Source organism: Enoplosus armatus, chromosome 8 (genome assembly GCF_043641665.1).
Source record: "Enoplosus armatus isolate fEnoArm2 chromosome 8, fEnoArm2.hap1, whole genome shotgun sequence".
NCBI classification, from domain to species: Eukaryota; Metazoa; Chordata; class Actinopteri; order Centrarchiformes; family Enoplosidae; genus Enoplosus; species Enoplosus armatus.
In genome coordinates this window covers 4,210,835-4,228,544 of record NC_092187.1, presented here as the reverse complement: position 1 = coordinate 4,228,544, position 17,710 = coordinate 4,210,835, and the positions used below count along the sequence as shown (strand labels likewise).

The window sequence follows — 17,710 nt, the reverse complement described above, 5'->3', positions numbered from 1 at the left end:
GTGTCCTGAGGCTGAATTCTTGATATAAGCAATCATATAAATAATCTTGATGTTACAAGTTTGAGCAAATCTCAGCGAAGGAGTAGTGAAATATTGAGAGATGCTATGACTAATCTGCAAGCAGGAGAAATAGATTATTTAGACTGTGTTTCATATGTGCATGTAAGCATAGATAATGGCTGCAGTTTCATGGTGGAGGTATTGTTCTTTCTGAATTAAATCAATCTGATGGACAATAACTAATCAAGGTATCTTAATGCCTCTTCATGTTATTTAATAATGGGAAAAGTGCCTCATTTATTCGTTTTCAGAAATGAAACGTTAAAGCTATCTACCAGAGATGACGCTTGTTTTAATACAGTCCTTGTTGACTCATTAGAGTAATAGGGTCATTGATATATTTAATAATAGAGTAGATAAATACACATAAACTTCATAATCACTGGATAAATGCACCTGCTGGACAAACTGATATATCTGTGTGCTTAACTGGGGTTTTATGTGCACGTGAACACAGATAATGGCTGCGGTTCAATGGAGCACGTTTTGTTCCCTCAAGATGAAATCAGTCTGATGGACAACACAAGTCTGCATTGAAAACAATGACCAGAAAAGTGGCTTATTTACACGCCCCACAGTGAGCAAACAGAAGGAACAGCTTCAATGAGTAAAATGAAATCGAACGTTCCTCCAAAGGCCAACTTTGGAAAAGATTACCTGTGCGTGCTTGGTACTTTTATTGGCCTATCTCTGGATTGAGGCAACAATTTTATCAGAATATACTACTTTATCTCTCCGAAACTAGTTGATTCTTCCAAGAAAGACGCACCACTCAAGAAGAGGTTCAGAGAGCTTGTAAATTCTAAACAGTCAAAGAGAGAGACTTGTGTGTCTCCCCAGGACGACTGAGCCCCTTTGGGTGAGCATGCACAGAAAGAGGACAGATATTTATGAAGTTAATAGACACACTGACGGCCTAGCCTGCCTCCTCGTATCTATTAATTGGATAAGAGCCACTAATGCGATTTCAATACAGAGGAGGTGGTGTTTGTTCTTTGTGCACATGCACTGGTGGATGAGACCAGAATGTGTTGGGTGTGTGTGTGTTGAGTAAGAAAGGGAGGATGTCTTTATGAGCTGCAGTAGCTTCTGTTTCACTGAGTTCAACTTAGGCCACCACTGTGCAGGCTATTGCCATGAGTCTCGGCCCTCTGAAATCATTGCCCGGCCCTTCTGGATCTGTTCAGAGCTCCGTTACTGAATGCCTCTTTGTATATTGAGGACAAATTATATTGGTTGTGTGTGTGTGTGTGTGTGTGTGTGTGTGTGTGTGTGTGTGTGTGTGTGTGTGTGTGTGTGTGTGTGTGTCCCATATTTCCAACATACATTCCACTCATCTGATGAGGCTAAAATGGCAAACAACGAAGATGTTTTTCCAAGAACCTTCCTCCGTCTTTCTTTAATTGTACACTTGTATTCTCTGTCATGACTTGTCTCTCTGCTGCTTGTGTTGAATGACAAATCACCATGTGTAGTATCACACAGATGTGTTTTGTTAGTGGCTTACAGCACACATATTACTTATATGTGCCAACCATGCATCTAGCCTTTTACAATCGCTCCTGTTTGTTTTCTTATTTTTTCTTTTTTTCCTTTATTCCTTTATCATAACTTTTGTATTTTTAACTACTAACTTTTTGAAGTTGCGTTTGTCTAATTTCCCCCCGGGGATCAATAAAGTATTTCTGATTCTGATTCTGATTTTGCATTCTGTAAGTCTACAATGACATTACATGACTTTTACACTTTACATTTCAAAGTCATTTTCTCTTTCTCATGTCCCCCTTTTAGGAAATTGCTGTTCTGAAGGATGTACGTGCCCTGCAGGTAATCCCTGGTGAGCTGGTGAAGCCCTTCAAATCCAACTTCCCCTCTCGCCTGGCTCGGAGTCGGGCCGAGTTGCTTGAGAAGCTACTGACTGAGCTGGGTACTGAGAGCTCTGGCTTCACCCTGGACAATGTCATGAAGGTAAAGGCAAATTCATCTATGATCGAGTGAAAACAGAAGTCGAGAATGGTTGCAATTATCTTTTTAAACCTGATAGCTCAAGATCATCATATCTTTTTTAATGTTGAGATAATGACATGATTATTCCATTATCTTGAGAGAAAAAAAACCCTCTACCACAGCGGCCCTAGGCTTCCGTACTCTGAGACTTTTGGGGTTTCTGAGGCTTTTCCACCATGTCAGAAATATGCTGGAGGACACACTGAACATTTTTAGGGAGTTTTAGAGCTTAGATTTAAAAATGTCAATGTAGGCATCTGCAGCCAAAATCTTACAGGTTGTCAAAGATTTCAACTTTGTCTCCACAGTCATACTTTTTCCAATCTGGAAATAGCAATTAAGACATATCCTCCATAACATGATAGCGCATGTACTGTGTAGAGATCCATGCAATGTAATTCCTGTATTATTCGACTTTAAAAGTAGGCGTCTATCAAGGTAATTTTACATACATTTGGCTTAGAAACTACGGCATGACTAACTGACACAGGAACAGTCCCTCCCTGGCCTTCTGTGGCCTTTCTGTTCAGCCTGACAGACTGTCGAGAAGCTCCAGTCAGCTGAGTCAATGCTGTCACCATTGGCATTCACTTAACGTCCCCTGCACTCCTCTGGTTTCCAGCAGTGACCTAATATCTACGTGCAAACTATCCAACTGTTGACCAGGCCGGGCAGGACAACAAGCCGTCCCGTCCTCCCATCTCTAGTTTACCACCGGTCCTCCACCCCTTCCACTCAGCCCTCCTCTTGACTTTACACGGCTTTTATCAGTGAGAACAAATTGTTAGGTTTGTCCTCTGAGTTTCTCCGCCTTCTGAAGCCAAAGCCACACAGTTGGTGCTGGGTGGCCTGTGTTTGCATGTTTGTGCATGCTTGCTCAGCGCCTGTCCCCTTTGTTTTGGCTGCCTCCCGTGTTTGCCTGGGAAACATTTCCACTCTGGATTGAGATGTGACAGGAGGGCTGTGCTTTATTCCACAGCTTGCCTTTTCCTTGGACTGTTCCATGTTTCTTGTCAGACTGTTTAATGTGACAGACACCAGGTTTGTGGACCAGGACCAGATTGTGAAATAATTGCCTTGTCTTTGGTTTTCTGTTGAGATACCTGGTAGACCACTGTGCTAATCAGATTTGCTTTCCTTTTTAACTTCAGACACTTAAAATATCATTAAACATATCGTTAAGCGTTTATCAACCAGAGCAACTGCAGCAGAGATACAATAGCCGAGGCCATCGGGACTGTGGACACATATTCCCAAGGTTCTAAAAATCCTCCTCCTCTAAAGATCCCTGATTTTTCTCGCTGTGGATGTCTGAAACCGGACAAACAGAGAAGGGTAGACCTGATCGGATACTATTACATGGCAGCAAGCGATATATCTTTTAATTAGAAAGTACAGAAGGCTACTTGATTCCTGCAGGAAACTTTATTTTATTGCGCTGACCCATTAAAGATAGCTGTCCTCTTCCTCAGGACACACACAGCATGAATGACCCAAACTCACAACCCTTTAGTACTGTGTGTTGTGGCCAGGCAACCTCAATCAGACAACTTTCAACTGTATGTGTTTGTGAGTGGAGAGAGAACAAAAGATTCCCCTCAGGGCAGTACACAGAGGTAGATACACTAGATAAGTAAGCATCAGCATGTGCTAGTGAAGGTGGTGATGTAGGTGTGGGAGCTTACAATAAATCTTCAACCTTAGATTTTACAATCAAATGTTCCCTGACAAATATGAACAAAAATGTATGCATGTCTATACAGATTTAACCCCACCAATATGTGCATATACCTGCACATACTACACTAACCATGAGGTCCACTCAAACACAGACAAAGACGTTGCACAACAGACACAGGTTATCTTTAATCTTTTAATTAATTTTAATACACAAGAAACTTGGTATATGACCGAATCTTTACATTCACAGCTAAAATCTCTACCGGTATCTTCCCCTGTTAAGCTCATGTGACCAGCCCTTTTGACAGCTCTACAGCATTTTTCCTTTTTCTTCCACTGTTACCTGGGTGATCTGCTCCGAGGCGGGAGCCAGAGTGGGGGAAAAAAGGGGTGATTGAATTTCCTGTAATTAAAATGAGAAGTGGCAGGCAGAGACAACAGAGAATAATAGCAAGCTGTCCCTGAGCCCGGGATGGGTGGCCTTTGTACACAGTACTCTCCACTGGGATTGCCATTGTGTTGCGACTCTCTTCACAGAGATTATGTCGGAAAATAGGCTCTCTTTACGTCATGATGTGCACTTCCCTCAAAAGACTGTTTGCACATGAAACTCGGCTGCAAATATAGCAGATATTGCTTCATAAAACCTTGTCTGTTATAAGCACTGTGGCCTGCCTTGTCTCCCCAGCATACTGTAGGCTAAAACTTAACCTAACTAATTGTATGACACCTTTCAAACACAGATGCAATTTAAACTGCTTTACACCAGGCTAAGAAATGCATTCGAATCAACATCTGTGTGTTGACTGTTTCCCAAGAATAGAAGTAATTTGCTCAGTCCTGGTCCTGGTTCTTGTTAGAAATTTAGCAGAAGTTGAATAATAAAGGCCCAAACATTGAACCCTGAGGGACACCACATGCAACCTCATGTAGTGCATATGCACACAAGAAACAAGTTTACTCAAAGAAATCAGGTTATTCAGGAAACAAAGGGTTTATATGCACTGAAGTAACTTGATTACTGTAAGCTCTACCGGAAGCCTGCAACAGGTCAGTGATCAGATTTCAGAATATTTCCTTATAGTTTATGTAAATTTCTACAAATTTTAAATATGTGGATGCACCGCTGTGTGTAACGATCTCTCCTTTCATACCGCCACTTTGCAGTGAGACAGTCTGAAAGTCTTTTTAGAGTCTAGATTAGCAACCTGGTTATGCAATCTCATGGCCAAGACATTGGCTTCCTCCTGGAGATTTCAAGCTGGGGAAATCAGGTTTCCCTAATCCCCTACTTTGATTACAGAAACCTGGTTTCTACTATGCATGACATTTATGAAATGAGGTCACTGTGGGAGGCCGACTAAAACCCAGTTATCCGCTCAGGTTTATGATCACTAATTGCAACAACACAGCCCATTCTCTATCGTTTATCATTTAAAATGAAATCTTTACTTGTAATTTCAAATAAGTTTCATGCCAACAACAAAAAAAATCTTTCTTTTTTCCAATAAAGGTGTTTCTGTTCAGTAGGTCAAACCAAAGCTGAACCTGCCTAATGGCATATGTTGGAACAGTAATATCCAGTCAATCCAAATTCTTGCTCAATGTTCACATGTTAGTAGAAAGTTAGTAGAAAGTTTTCCTCTGTCAGTTCTGTACAGCGGCTTTGGAGCACAGTGCATCAGCGGTTCGAGAGCTTGCAGTGCGCATCATCTTATCCATGTACCAGCAGCACAGAGCTGCTGTTCTCAGCTACCTTCCACCCAACGATGCTGCAGCACGGAAGAACTTCCTCTACAAAACCCTCTTCGATGGCTTTGCCAAGATTGACGGAAAGCTAGTGGAGCCTCGGGTAAGAAGTGTTTTTTTTCCTTCTCTCATTGAGAAGGAAATGAATCTCTCATTGATACTCAACATTTTCACTGAACTAAGGAGAATTAGAAATAACAGAAATCTCCTATTTCTATATATAACAAAATGCAACATTTCTAACATTTACATGGGTGTCTATATTCACTGTGTTAAAATGATTTGCATCATACTGCCGGGCCGAGGGTGTGTTCACACTGTTCATTTTCAAACAGATTGTAGTCAGCGAGGAGCAGCTGGTAGGTGGACAGTGAAACTGTCAGACATGGCAGATGGGAGCACTCTCTCAAGCTGAAAGGAGTTGAGCTTTTTAGAGGAGACTACATGACGTCATGTCTTTTTATTTTTTCAAGCTGACAGTAACAAGGATGAGGAGGCAGTGTATCATGTTGCAACAGCTAACTGCCTCTGCTGCTTCCTTTGCCAAAGTCATTGGTTAAACAAATTACCCAAGCCAGATCCATGCATGTATCTATTGATATTAAAATGTAGAAATAATATTCCATTTCTTTCCAACTGAACTTTGTATAAACGTTTTACCGTAAAGTTTGTGACTCACCCTGTTACCAAGCTTAATTTCTTACTGGCATTATTATAGACCTAGTGTTCCCATTACGTATGGCCATGCTGTTGAGTAGTGCTCAACTGCCAAAACTTCTGATCATGTGGTCACTGCAGCCTTAAGAGTCTGCAGAGCTTCAAGCCGTTCAACTTCAAAAGAAAGAAATCATGAAATGAAAGTTAGCGTGGTGAGCAAGAGAGATCTGTGATGCTGAAATTACATTAACATGAGAAAGAGAGAGGAAAGGAGAGGCTGATGGCAAGTTACTTCTCACCCAGACTCTGAAGAAGGGAGGTGGTCAGCAGGATGGGCAGAAAGAGAAGGAGGAGATCCACTCTCTTCAGGAGCAGCTGGCTGCCTTGAAAGAGATCACAGTAGGTGGAGCAGTCATCAGACTGCGATTACATCACTTCTTGTAATGGCTACTAATTTGTATTTATGACTCCACACAGACTTGGTAGAGTTTTTACTCTCTAGGTGGTCAGAGACTCAGTTATTCACATGTACTGATAACAACGCAATGGCACATTATGTCTCCTATGAAGAGGAGTTCCACCATTTATCCAAAACTGTCTATGTCTGGAGTTGCTGTTAAAGTTGTGTAGAGCTCTCCTCATGGGATAGCATCTCTTTTTGGAACTGTGCTTTCTGACATCTATTCATACTTCTCTGTCTGCTTGTGAAGGAGAGAGGGAATGAAAACACCAAAGGACAAATGCACAAGAAAGAAGCTCCCAAAGTTGAGAAAGAGTCTCAAAAAGCTGGCAAAACAAGTATGTACACATCAGTTTCTACTCACACTAAAGATATTCTTTAGTAGAGTAAACTATACACTATAGCACTAATGCCTTCAAATGTGACCTGTTTGTACGCAAGTGGAAAATTTGAAGGTAGCGCTGAGGTCACGACTTGTGACATAAATGAGAGAGCCCTCTTTTGTCCTCATTCTTTTTTTTGTTTCCTCAGCGTGGCATTGAAATGCAAAAAAGCCAAAATCACTGACCATTTTCAAAGAGGATAACACTTTTGTTGCCAGTTGCCCAGCAACAGTGCTCTCAAGAGTTTAACCACTTGAACTCCAAGTATTGTACTTGTCTTAGCATGTCAATAACAGAAACAAAAGTTCCATTTGGAGGCAATATAACAGTATCTCTGACAGGACACTGACGCTGCCAGTCATTTCTACCATCAACGTACAGAAATAGAGTGCAGGCACACCACCCACTACCCAGCTATCATCAAGTGTACATAGACTAGAGCTCTATTGACAAAGTTATGCACCCTGCAAGTCTGGCATGAGTCTTTACATCATGTTTAATGTCTGTACAGTCTGTATTATTTATTTCTGTTATAGAGTGCTGGATCGAGTTGATACTTGAAAGGCTGGCAGACATGACAAGTAACTGATACTGTCCTCTTAATTTCCAGCTGTCACAAAAGTGCCCCAGAACAAGGTAACAGAAAGTGTTGACGTCCAACAATCTATCAACTATCTGGATAAGTAAGTGACTCATAACTCAACAAAGAAAAAATCATCACTGGAATAATAATTTTTAAATATGTATATTGCATATTAGCCTAGTCCCGATTTCACAAGTTTAGTGTTTTCTGTGCAGTTTTCACACAGTCAATTTTTTGCCCAGCTGAGTTGTTAATTTCAGTTTAATTCAGTGTAATATGTTTATGTCATTATGTCACAGTACTTATTATAAAGCCAATGCTTTGAAGGCATATGATCTAATCTGCAGCCTGATCTGGCCTTTCAGCCTGTGTATATTCTGCGGTAAAAAGGATGAGTCATTCACAGAGGATGGATTGGACCTTCACTACTGGAAACACTGTCCTATGCTGAGACGCTGCGATGAATGTAGACAGGTAGACTGTTACATTTTTAAAAGTGTTGTCCTCTTGAAAGAAGGACATCTGCTTGAAGAGTTTATGTACACCTCTACATTCTGTTCACAGGTAGTCGAGATAGCCAGCATCACAGAGCACCTGCTGGGTGAATGTGAAAGCAGGCCCAAGTTTAGCCAGTGTCCACGCTGCTCAGAGGCCGTGGCCACTGAAGATCTGACTCGCCATGTCCAAGGTCCCGCCTGCAACCGTGAGTTCTCAGTTTTGTTTTAATGTGATGGAAATCATGCAATTGGTTTTGTTTGAATTGGTATTTTTTCTTTTTTTTTGTATTATTTTTTGTCTTTATTGGATGGTGAGAGTGTAGACACAGACGGGAAAATTGGGAGGAGATAGATTTATGACATGTAACAAAGGTCCCAAGCCAGAATTGTGAACGTTGCATTTTTGTTCTTTTGGCTCTGTAGATTTGAAATAAAATGAGGGCTATAAGTACAGACTTAGCTATCATTTGATGGTGTTTACATCCTTATCACCCTTATATATAGTTCCCCAATTTTAAGAGACATAAAGCCATCACATTAAATATTTGGTTGTAGATATTTTGCTGTAAATGACTTGATGCTCTGTCAAGCCTGAACTACAGCCAGCTACACATCATCACAGCTTATTTTGGGGGTGTTTTGCCTACGATGGGGTCTCCATTAGGAGAATCACATGCTCAGTTCAACTGAGGTCAAGTCATTGACTTGACCGTTCAAAACAATTCCACTGTTTGGCTAAAAAACTGGTATGTTAAGAGAGAATTTGGAATTTGCCTCCACCTCAAAGCTCACAGAAAACACAATTTCCTCATCTAAATTAACCATTACATTTGTTCCAAAAAGACACATTTCCTGAAACACTGATTCACCAACCTCAGGTGGATAAACATCCGCTCATGTATTTTTCTTCCTGGTTTTTACCTTGATTCTCCACAGCTTGGATTCCTTAAGCTGACCTTGGTTTAGCACCCGGTGCAGCTGAGATGTCTATCTCTTTTAAAGTGTTTGGCTCATTGTATTGAAAAGTCATCCTCGGGCAGGTACAGCGTTTCTGTGACCACAATGAAAGCTCTTATAAAACATGATTCTGAAAATATACTCGATGTTCACAATGCTACACAGAACTTTAAGAAATCAAAAGTCAGTACTTTTCCATGGTGTTGGTTTCAGTGGTGCTTCTATCTGAAAGCTGAGGTCAGCTTTTCTCCTTCTGTTTGTTTTTTTCCCAGTTGGATACCAGTTTACTGTTACTGTATCTACTAACCTGAAGAAACAGACTTTCTGTGTCAAGGCTTCCTGTCTATCACCAGCCATATGTCTCCATAGATAATTGAGTGGGCCTTTTTTTTTTTTTACCATAAACTTCAAGTCTCTCTTACCCTTGTTGGTTATTATAACAGAAATTTGAATTGTGAGTTAGGATAGATTGTGTTAACCCTAATGTTCCCCTTCCTTAAAGGTGTATTCAGTGGAGTCATTTTATTCTTTTCTCTGGAGTGTTTAGGAGACTTTTTCTGTAATTGTATAACAGGTGGCTTAAAGGTGTCGTGTTTCTATTTCAGCCCCCATCTCGGGTAAAGACTCCAACCACTGTCCTTTGTGTCACAACAACTTCATGCCTGGAGAAGAGGTGAGATTCTGTACATGCAAATTACACAAGAGAGATCCAACTGTACCGCACCTGTTTTGTCACTCCCATCTCTGTGCGATTTTGTTTCTTCTGAAGCAATGGCTTGACTAAAGGAGATCAAGAACTGATATACAGCATCATACATTAGTCCTGGTATGCTATTTCATGCTAACTGTGTCTTTGCAAAATAAAATAAAAAAAGCCACCTAGGTCACTTGTACAGAGCTGCTACCTAGATAACAGAATAGATGAGGAGAAAACAAAAGGCTGAATGTGGTAGCTCTAGGTTTAATTAAGGTTTTCTCAGAACATAAGCCTATGGCAAGCCGTTTTAACATTTAATCAAACCACACTCCTATCTGTAATTACATTTTAGATATCCATAATAGCATTTGTCCTCGTCAAAATTGTATTCTCACTCGTCAGAATGGTAATTAAAGATATCCACAATGACATTCTTGCTAGTAGAAATTGTATTTTGAGATATCTACAACTTTGATTGTACAAATCAAAACAAATATTATAAAGTAATTCAAAAGTATAAGTGGCCGTTTTAACATTTAATAGCTAGACTGGATGTATATTGCAGATATCTGTAATTCAATTCTTCCTAGTCAAAATGAACATTTCGGATATCCACAACGTCATTCTTCCTAGGACAAATGATATCATTTTATGCCATTCAAGTGTTTTGGGCTTTCAATTTCAGATATCCACAATTGCATTTTTGATATCTAGAAAGAATATTCTGGATATTTGCAATACAAGACTTACTAGGAAAAACTCCCGTTTCAGATATCTACAATCCAATTGTTACTTGTCATAATTTAAACATATTTCACATATCATATAAACATATAATTTTGAATGACCAAAGATACATTTTGACTAGATAGGAAGAATGTCATTGTGGATATCTGAAATGTTCATTTTGACTAGGAACTAAGCATTGAATTACAAATATCTGCAATATATATCCAGTCTAGCTATTAAATGTTAAAATGGCTTGCTATGTGAGCCTGAACTTGAGCTGTTCTATTTTCCCTCTTTTATATCGACATAGAAACTCGAAAAGCATCTAATATCAGGCTTGAGGAGCAAACAGGTGTTGAGGTAAAACACCGCTATTGTTGGCCTTTAAAGGCTTCAAAGGAGGCAAAGCCTTTGTTCATAATGGGCTGTTTCTTTTGACTCAAGATGAAGTAAATACCATCACATTCTTCACATTCCTATTAGAGTAAGAAGAAGTAAAGACCAAAATGTCCCATTTAGCTGTTTACAGATAGCACTTTGATACATATTTTTGATAGAAAAGGGTTTAGGATAATGCAGTTCTTTTGATACTAATTATAAACACTGGACAAAGGTGAATCATTCTCCTGTACAATTGGACAAGTTCAGGTTTCCATTAATTCCAGCAGTAGGGGAGTTCCTGCTGAGGTGGCTCAATGCTGTGTATTATATGGGCAACGATTGATCTGTAACAGGAAAAGGTTGTCGTTAAGGATTTACTGGTAATCTCATTTCATTATTCATTCATGAGGATATATCTTGAACATGACACAAAAATATGAGCAAACTAAGTAAATATAACCTCAATATTGGATATTACATAATAAAACCAGAGGGCAAATAGTTTGTTCTTTCTTTTATAAGTAAACCGTGCTCATATTTCAGCGCGCTTAGAGCTGCTCATCCATTACTAATCCTTTCTGTCTGTCAGGTTTAAAATGGATATGCAGTGTACAAGATTCTCTGCCCCACTTGTAACAACAGCGTCGCCTCGCCTTTCATTTGTCGTCCGTTACGTTTCATTGCGGATTCTAATCGAATATATCATGCAACTCGTCTTTCAAGGAGCCACAAGAAGAACAAGAATCAGCCTGACCAGCACCTGTCCTGGCCCTGCCTGTCCCAGTTTGCAGCAGCGCTTTGGAAATGAAATTTCTGCACAAAACTCTAATGCAAGAATTGCATCTTGTAGGAAAAGATTGTTTGCATCAGTGTTATTATAATCCCTACCAATCACTGATGGAAGATAGACGTTTCATTCAAATTATGGTGCTTAGGTGCTTGCCATGGTGACCACATCCAAGAAAGGCAGAAGGGGCGCAAATTACCCACTTCCAGAACGAAAGATTACAATACTGTACAAGACTCATGCCGAGACCCTGTAATTGGGATGAGAACGCCCATTTGGATTGTTGCTTTATAGGTTGATGGAGGTCATTTATTAGGCTAACTTAATGTTCTGTTGTGTGCTGGCAGAATTTGATAGTCGCTCCTGATTTCTGTAGTGTAAGCTACCTGATAAACAACAAGACTAGGTTGAGACCTAGTATATGGTTGGACTGTGTATGGTCAATGTCCGCACCTCGGTGTAAATGCCTTCTTAGGACGTAAGTGAGGACTGTTAGCCTCTATTCATTTTGAAAGAACTACAGCCCACGGGAAAACTCAGTCAGACCTTCATGTTTACGGGGCTGGCCCCGCTTTGCTACGGTCCAGCCAAAAAGTAGTGAATATTAAGTCATAATCCTTTTTTTTCTTGATATAAACTTTTTTCATCGAAACAACTGTATGTTTTGCCACGCTGTTTCGCCCACTTTTACCCAAATCAAACAATAATGAGTTGACTTATAAACAGTTTATGACAAGAAGTAATTTTATGTCACTACAAGCAGTGGCAGCAGTTGGTTTGGAATAAATATAAAAATGCAGAAGAACTACAGTAAAAACTATAGGTAAAACTTTGAACGACCAATCAGTGATGTCATAGCACGTGCTTTCCTATCGCGAGCTGATGGAAAACAACTGCTGTAACGTCGCTGATTGGGGTGTGGCAGGACGTACGTGTCAAAAAATCTAAATCCATACAGAGCACAGCAGCAGCATTTTCCCGCGTGGTTTGATTTAGTGTTAAATCGGCCTCTTTCACAGCAGACATTTTGATATGCAGTAAAAGCCCAGATGTAACTAATATAATTAATGCTAGCCATTTCCAGTGTCCCAGTGAGACGGCATGCACAATACTGGAACCGGCACATGTAGCTGGAATGCAGCCTTAATGATATTGAGTGATAAGTGTGTGGTTCCTGCTGTGATACAATGTTTGCATAAATGTGAGTCTCTTTATCAACATTGTGGCTGGTCTTGGCAAAAAAAAAAAAGAATCATTGATGATTAAACGTGAAAATTATCCAACATGGTGTTAGTTTTCAGTGCTTTACCTTTTTATCCCCTACAAACCACTTAATGCCCAAATATGGAAAGATAGGAGAGATATTGAGAGTATGCTCAAATGTACAGTGACACAGTATCATTCAAGCTTCGTTGTAACTAATTTGTGTTCTCATTCAAAATCTGATTCACAACATGCACGCTCTCACCTCACACACCCTTAAAAATGAATGAAGAAAAAACTCATAGAAAGTCACACTCTTGCTGCCAGAGCTCTGAGCATAAACCCAATGAAAGACCACAGTGTTAGTGGGAGGGAGGGCAGCCATTCGGGCCTTGACTGGGCCTTCAGTCACCCGTGGTTGTCCCAATCGAGAAAGTACCTGGGAGAGAAACGGACTCACTGAGCTACTTTGTCCCTGTTCCAGGCCTGGAAGGCTCACCTCATGGGCAGGGAGGGCTGTAAACAAAACTCACGCAGGACTGCGGTGTCCCAGAGAACCCAGCCAGCACAAGGTAAAGCATTCATACACCCTCCACTTACACCTACCTCCCCAACACTCAGTGTGGGAGCTGCACAAAGTGCCCATGCTTGTTGGTAAAACTTCATGTTGCAGCTTTTCCACTATGGTTTCCTGCCTCAGAGCTCAGAATGAGGCACATAAAAATAGTGGCAGATTGGATTTGGAGCTCTAGTGTAGTGGGTGTTTGGGTACCCATTTTGAGTGATATTCCGCAATCATGGTAGTGGTGGTAAGTAGATATTTAACGAAACTTGCAGTTACAGTCACGTCATATCACAACAACCCTGCTTTTTGTACAGGTAAGTAGGGTTGTGTTCGTCTGGATGCCAATTATTTTATGTCATGTTACTTTAATAACCATCTTGATGCCAGAGTGACCGTTGGGCTTGTTCAACCCACTCATACTAGAGGACCACTGCTGAATAAATCAAAGTTTCATTATATCACCCCATGTGGTACTATTTATGGTTGGCATTTTTCAACAACTATTCATTGCATTTGCATTCTGTAGTTGCGAATCTCCACCAGTACCCCGCTGACATACAGATCCTGCATTATTCAAATAAGCCAGTCCCGTCATGTAGTGAGTGCTTTGCCACAGCACACAAGTTCACACTCTACAGGGACAATGGCTCACTAGTGATTATGTTTACTTTTCAGGGTTTTCCCAATAGGAAAGCCACTCGGATCCTGACACAAATAGCACCTCTGCCCTTTTCCCCTAATGATTCATGTTTTATTCTATAAAAGTGTATTAAGTTTGTAGGATGTTAGAGAGGGTGTTCTACGTGTCTGCCTCCATTATAAAACACAGGAAAGCCTGCTTTTGTTTAGTGCTAATTCTTCTGTACATACTTGAGTAAAATTTTGAATGCAGTTTTACTTTACTTTACTTGTAATGGAGTATTTTACAGAGTGGCATTGCTACATTTGATTAAGGGATCTGTGAACTTTTTGACACTTTTCTAATCCCACTAGTTGGCTGACAACACAATTAGTACCTTACTGCGTGTTGAAAGTAAGCCTTTCTAAACCGTAAACCGCAGCATAGACTCGGTGACAGTACATCATGAAAGGAGGTGATCTCTCCCTGTATGCAGTCACATCACCATCAGCTGCTGATGTCATGAAACCCTCCTGTTTACACTCACATCAGCAGTGATGCAGGCTGCTTTGTTTAGTGGTAAATAGTACACAAGAACAAAGGGGGGGGTTCTTCAGTGTTAAAGGTCTTACAGAGGTTTATTGTAAAGGTGTCCTTTTGTGTGTGTGTGTGTGTGTGTGTGTCCAGGCCGGGCTGTCGGTGGAGCCAAGCTGAAGCAGGCCTGGTCTGTCGGAGCCAGAGCCAGACCCATGGGCAGAGGCAGCCGGATCCCGGCCCTGGCACCCCTGGCCAGAGGACATACACCAGGGAAGCACTGAAACGTATTCAAAGCATCCAGGGGACACCCCTCTAGTAATCCCACCCCACTCCCGTATTTCCTGGTCCCACGTTCACATCGGCACACATCTGATAGGTTTCAGATATATTCACTGACGTATGCAATAGGAATTTAAAGGCCAAAACTGAAGATATCTTATCAGTTTATGTACAAACTGGCATTACAACATGATGTTGTATCCACTTGTTGACACATTGTAGATTAACTCTAATCTAGTCCTTATGGTCAGTGACAGAAAATCCACACAGAGAAGAGACAGCAGGACTCAGCGATGTTGGAGCTCTGGCCTCTTTTGTCTATATGTCAGGCGTCTGGTGTCACACACCTGCCGGGCTTGTAAACATGAGCACAGTGTGTGCTGTTTACTGAGATCTCCTTACAGGATATCTCTGTGTTGAGGATCTTATTTTTCATATGTCTCTGTGGCGGGGCATTGTACAGCTTAAAGGACTCCATTGATTTAGTATTGTATTAAGTTTTGGTAACACGAGAGCGATTTAAGCAGCAGGGGTGGAGATATCCTGACTTTTAGTCCTTAATGGTGTCTTCTCGGTAGACCATGTCCGTCTGGTAAATACCCAGACCACGCCTCAGTTTGCGATGCTGGCTTCCTGTTACAAATGTCTCGTCTCTGCGCCCAAGCTGAAGTAACCCTGATGACATCACTATGACATTATCAGGGTTATTTTCCCAGACTTGACAAAGCTCCTCCAATGCAGACGTTATACAACTGTTTTCACAGGCTAGTAAACTAACCTGTCTGCTGTAAAAGTGAACATTTTATTTTAAAATGATACAAATTGGCAGTTTTTCCTTTTTTTTAAAAAAAAAAATGACATCCAGCATTAAAATATTTAGACCACAGTAAAACACCCAGGATAGAAATGAAACTAAAAAAGAGTGATCACCAGAATGAAGCTTCCCATGGCTTTGTAGTCAATCACTACACCTTGCCAGAAGCCGATGACGGTGACTGATACTTAGAAACGCTCCTCTCCTTGTAGAAGCAGTAATGAGAGCAGACGAGGAATGACTTTCCTCCCTTGGCAACACTCCTGCAGACGTTGCTTCAGTCCTAAAAGCCATTGACAACCTGAGTGCAGCTTCACGCTTTGCCGTGTGTGTTTACATTTTTCTTTTTGTTTCTTGTCTTAAATAAATTATAGAGAAGAAATGAAGTAGCACTTTGCCAAAGGGATGACGCTTCACAGCCGAGTATCGACTTAATTTATTTTCCTGCTTAATGCCTACTGACAATCTTGAGTAGATGGCACAGTTTTATATGCTCTACCAGTCTCAGACAAAGTCGACCTTTTAACTTAACACAGTTATTCAAATAAAATACAAAACACAGTGGAGATGAATGTACTGTATACAGTAGAATTTGTGTAGCACCTGTTGTTCTTCAAGTCTACTTGATTTCTGCTGAATATGACCGACTCCAACAAAGTCCGAAGCACTTCAGTGGCTTTTAACAGATTTTAACCTCAAGCTCAGAGTTTAAGAACTCAGTACTGACAATAATTCACAAGATTTATAGTTAACGCTATAATTTTACTACTTCTATTGTACTACAGTGTTATGACGATGTTGATTGTAATATAATGTGATTCATTTACAGCCAGGAAGAACAGAAACATCCTTAAAACAGTCTGAGGTGTTCTCGAATTGAATATACTTTTACAAATTGTAATATTTGGAGGTTAAAATCTTTGTTAAATTGTGTGAGAACAGAATATACTCTTACTAACTTCCCAAGCATGTTGGCTTTAATGTGCTTCTGTATTGAGGACTGTTGCAACAGTGGGTGATCTAATGTGCGTAGTAGTCAGTATTTTCTGAATAACAATTTTGGCATCAAATGGCTATTGTATTTTTCCTGCAAAAGTATCTGTATTTGTTTAAATAAAGCTACATTAAGCTGAAAGTTGAAGTGACCTGTGGTCGGCAGCTCTATTTAACAATCAGATGAAACGAACCTACTGTAATACACACAAACACTTTCCCAGTAATGTGCTGTTCAAACATCAGTATGAATCAAATGTTGACATTCATTCTGTATATTTACAACATTGACAGAGAGCTCCAGTTTTATTTACACTATCATACATAAATCTACAGTATCACAGCCCTTTAGTTTCTTTGGTTGTTGGCCCGCCTCTGCAAATCATACACCAATGAATTGATACTTTATAAAATAAAATAAAATAAAAGGTGAAATAAAACAATATATTAACTTACGACAATCAAACCATTTGATTTTTTTTTTTTCCCCCAATGTCAGAACACTACAAGAGAATCACTCATCTACAATAGAGCTGTTTGGTCCACGTGGTTCACCTCGACAGTCCCACTGAAATCCTGCAGATTAGAAATTGACAACAAGATCAGCTGTTTCAGAGAGGAACACCTGGATGTAACAAGTCAAGTCTTATTCATGCCTGCACAAACACGCGCTGAAAGTATTACAGCCATGTCTCTGCGGCGACACTGGATCTCCTCCGATCAACAGGAGTGACGCAGCTCCCGATCTGAAACCTTGAAACCTTCCTCTGGGTGCGTGCACGCTGTGGAGTTGTGTAGTAGTGGTTTCACAAAATGGACAATCAAAGTAGCAGGACCAGTGGAGAGGAGACCCAGCCTGGTTTTCATGTGACATACGGGAAATGTTCATGTGGTTCAGCATCAAAAACCATGAGTGGAACTGACATGACTGAGCAAAAACACTCAGCGTGACTCGGCAGATTCAGTGAAGCTGCGTAAAGACCAATCACGCGTGATCAATTTGAAAACACACACGCGTGTATTCCAACCGTCAGTTCAGCTCTGGTTGCTCTTCGGTTTGTATCAATCGACAA

The 17,710-nt window shown here is 40.5% G+C and overlaps 1 protein-coding gene across 1 annotated transcript in view; it reads left to right on the top strand.

The window, feature by feature from the left end:
* The window catches only part of cep104 (centrosomal protein 104), a 29,228-nt gene extending 14,331 nt beyond the window's left edge, over nt 1-14,897 (top strand). Inside the window, exons 12-21 of the mRNA XM_070911009.1 lie at nt 1,852-2,028; nt 5,399-5,599; nt 6,457-6,552; nt 6,864-6,951; nt 7,607-7,679; nt 7,945-8,053; nt 8,144-8,282; nt 9,639-9,706; nt 13,315-13,402; nt 14,702-14,897. Of these exons, the coding sequence (XP_070767110.1) occupies nt 1,852-2,028; nt 5,399-5,599; nt 6,457-6,552; nt 6,864-6,951; nt 7,607-7,679; nt 7,945-8,053; nt 8,144-8,282; nt 9,639-9,706; nt 13,315-13,402; nt 14,702-14,832 (1,170 nt within the window). The 3' untranslated portion in view covers nt 14,833-14,897. The remainder of the gene's footprint in view (nt 1-1,851; nt 2,029-5,398; nt 5,600-6,456; nt 6,553-6,863; nt 6,952-7,606; nt 7,680-7,944; nt 8,054-8,143; nt 8,283-9,638; nt 9,707-13,314; nt 13,403-14,701) is intronic.
* Nucleotides 14,898-17,710: the final 2,813 nt, after the last annotated feature.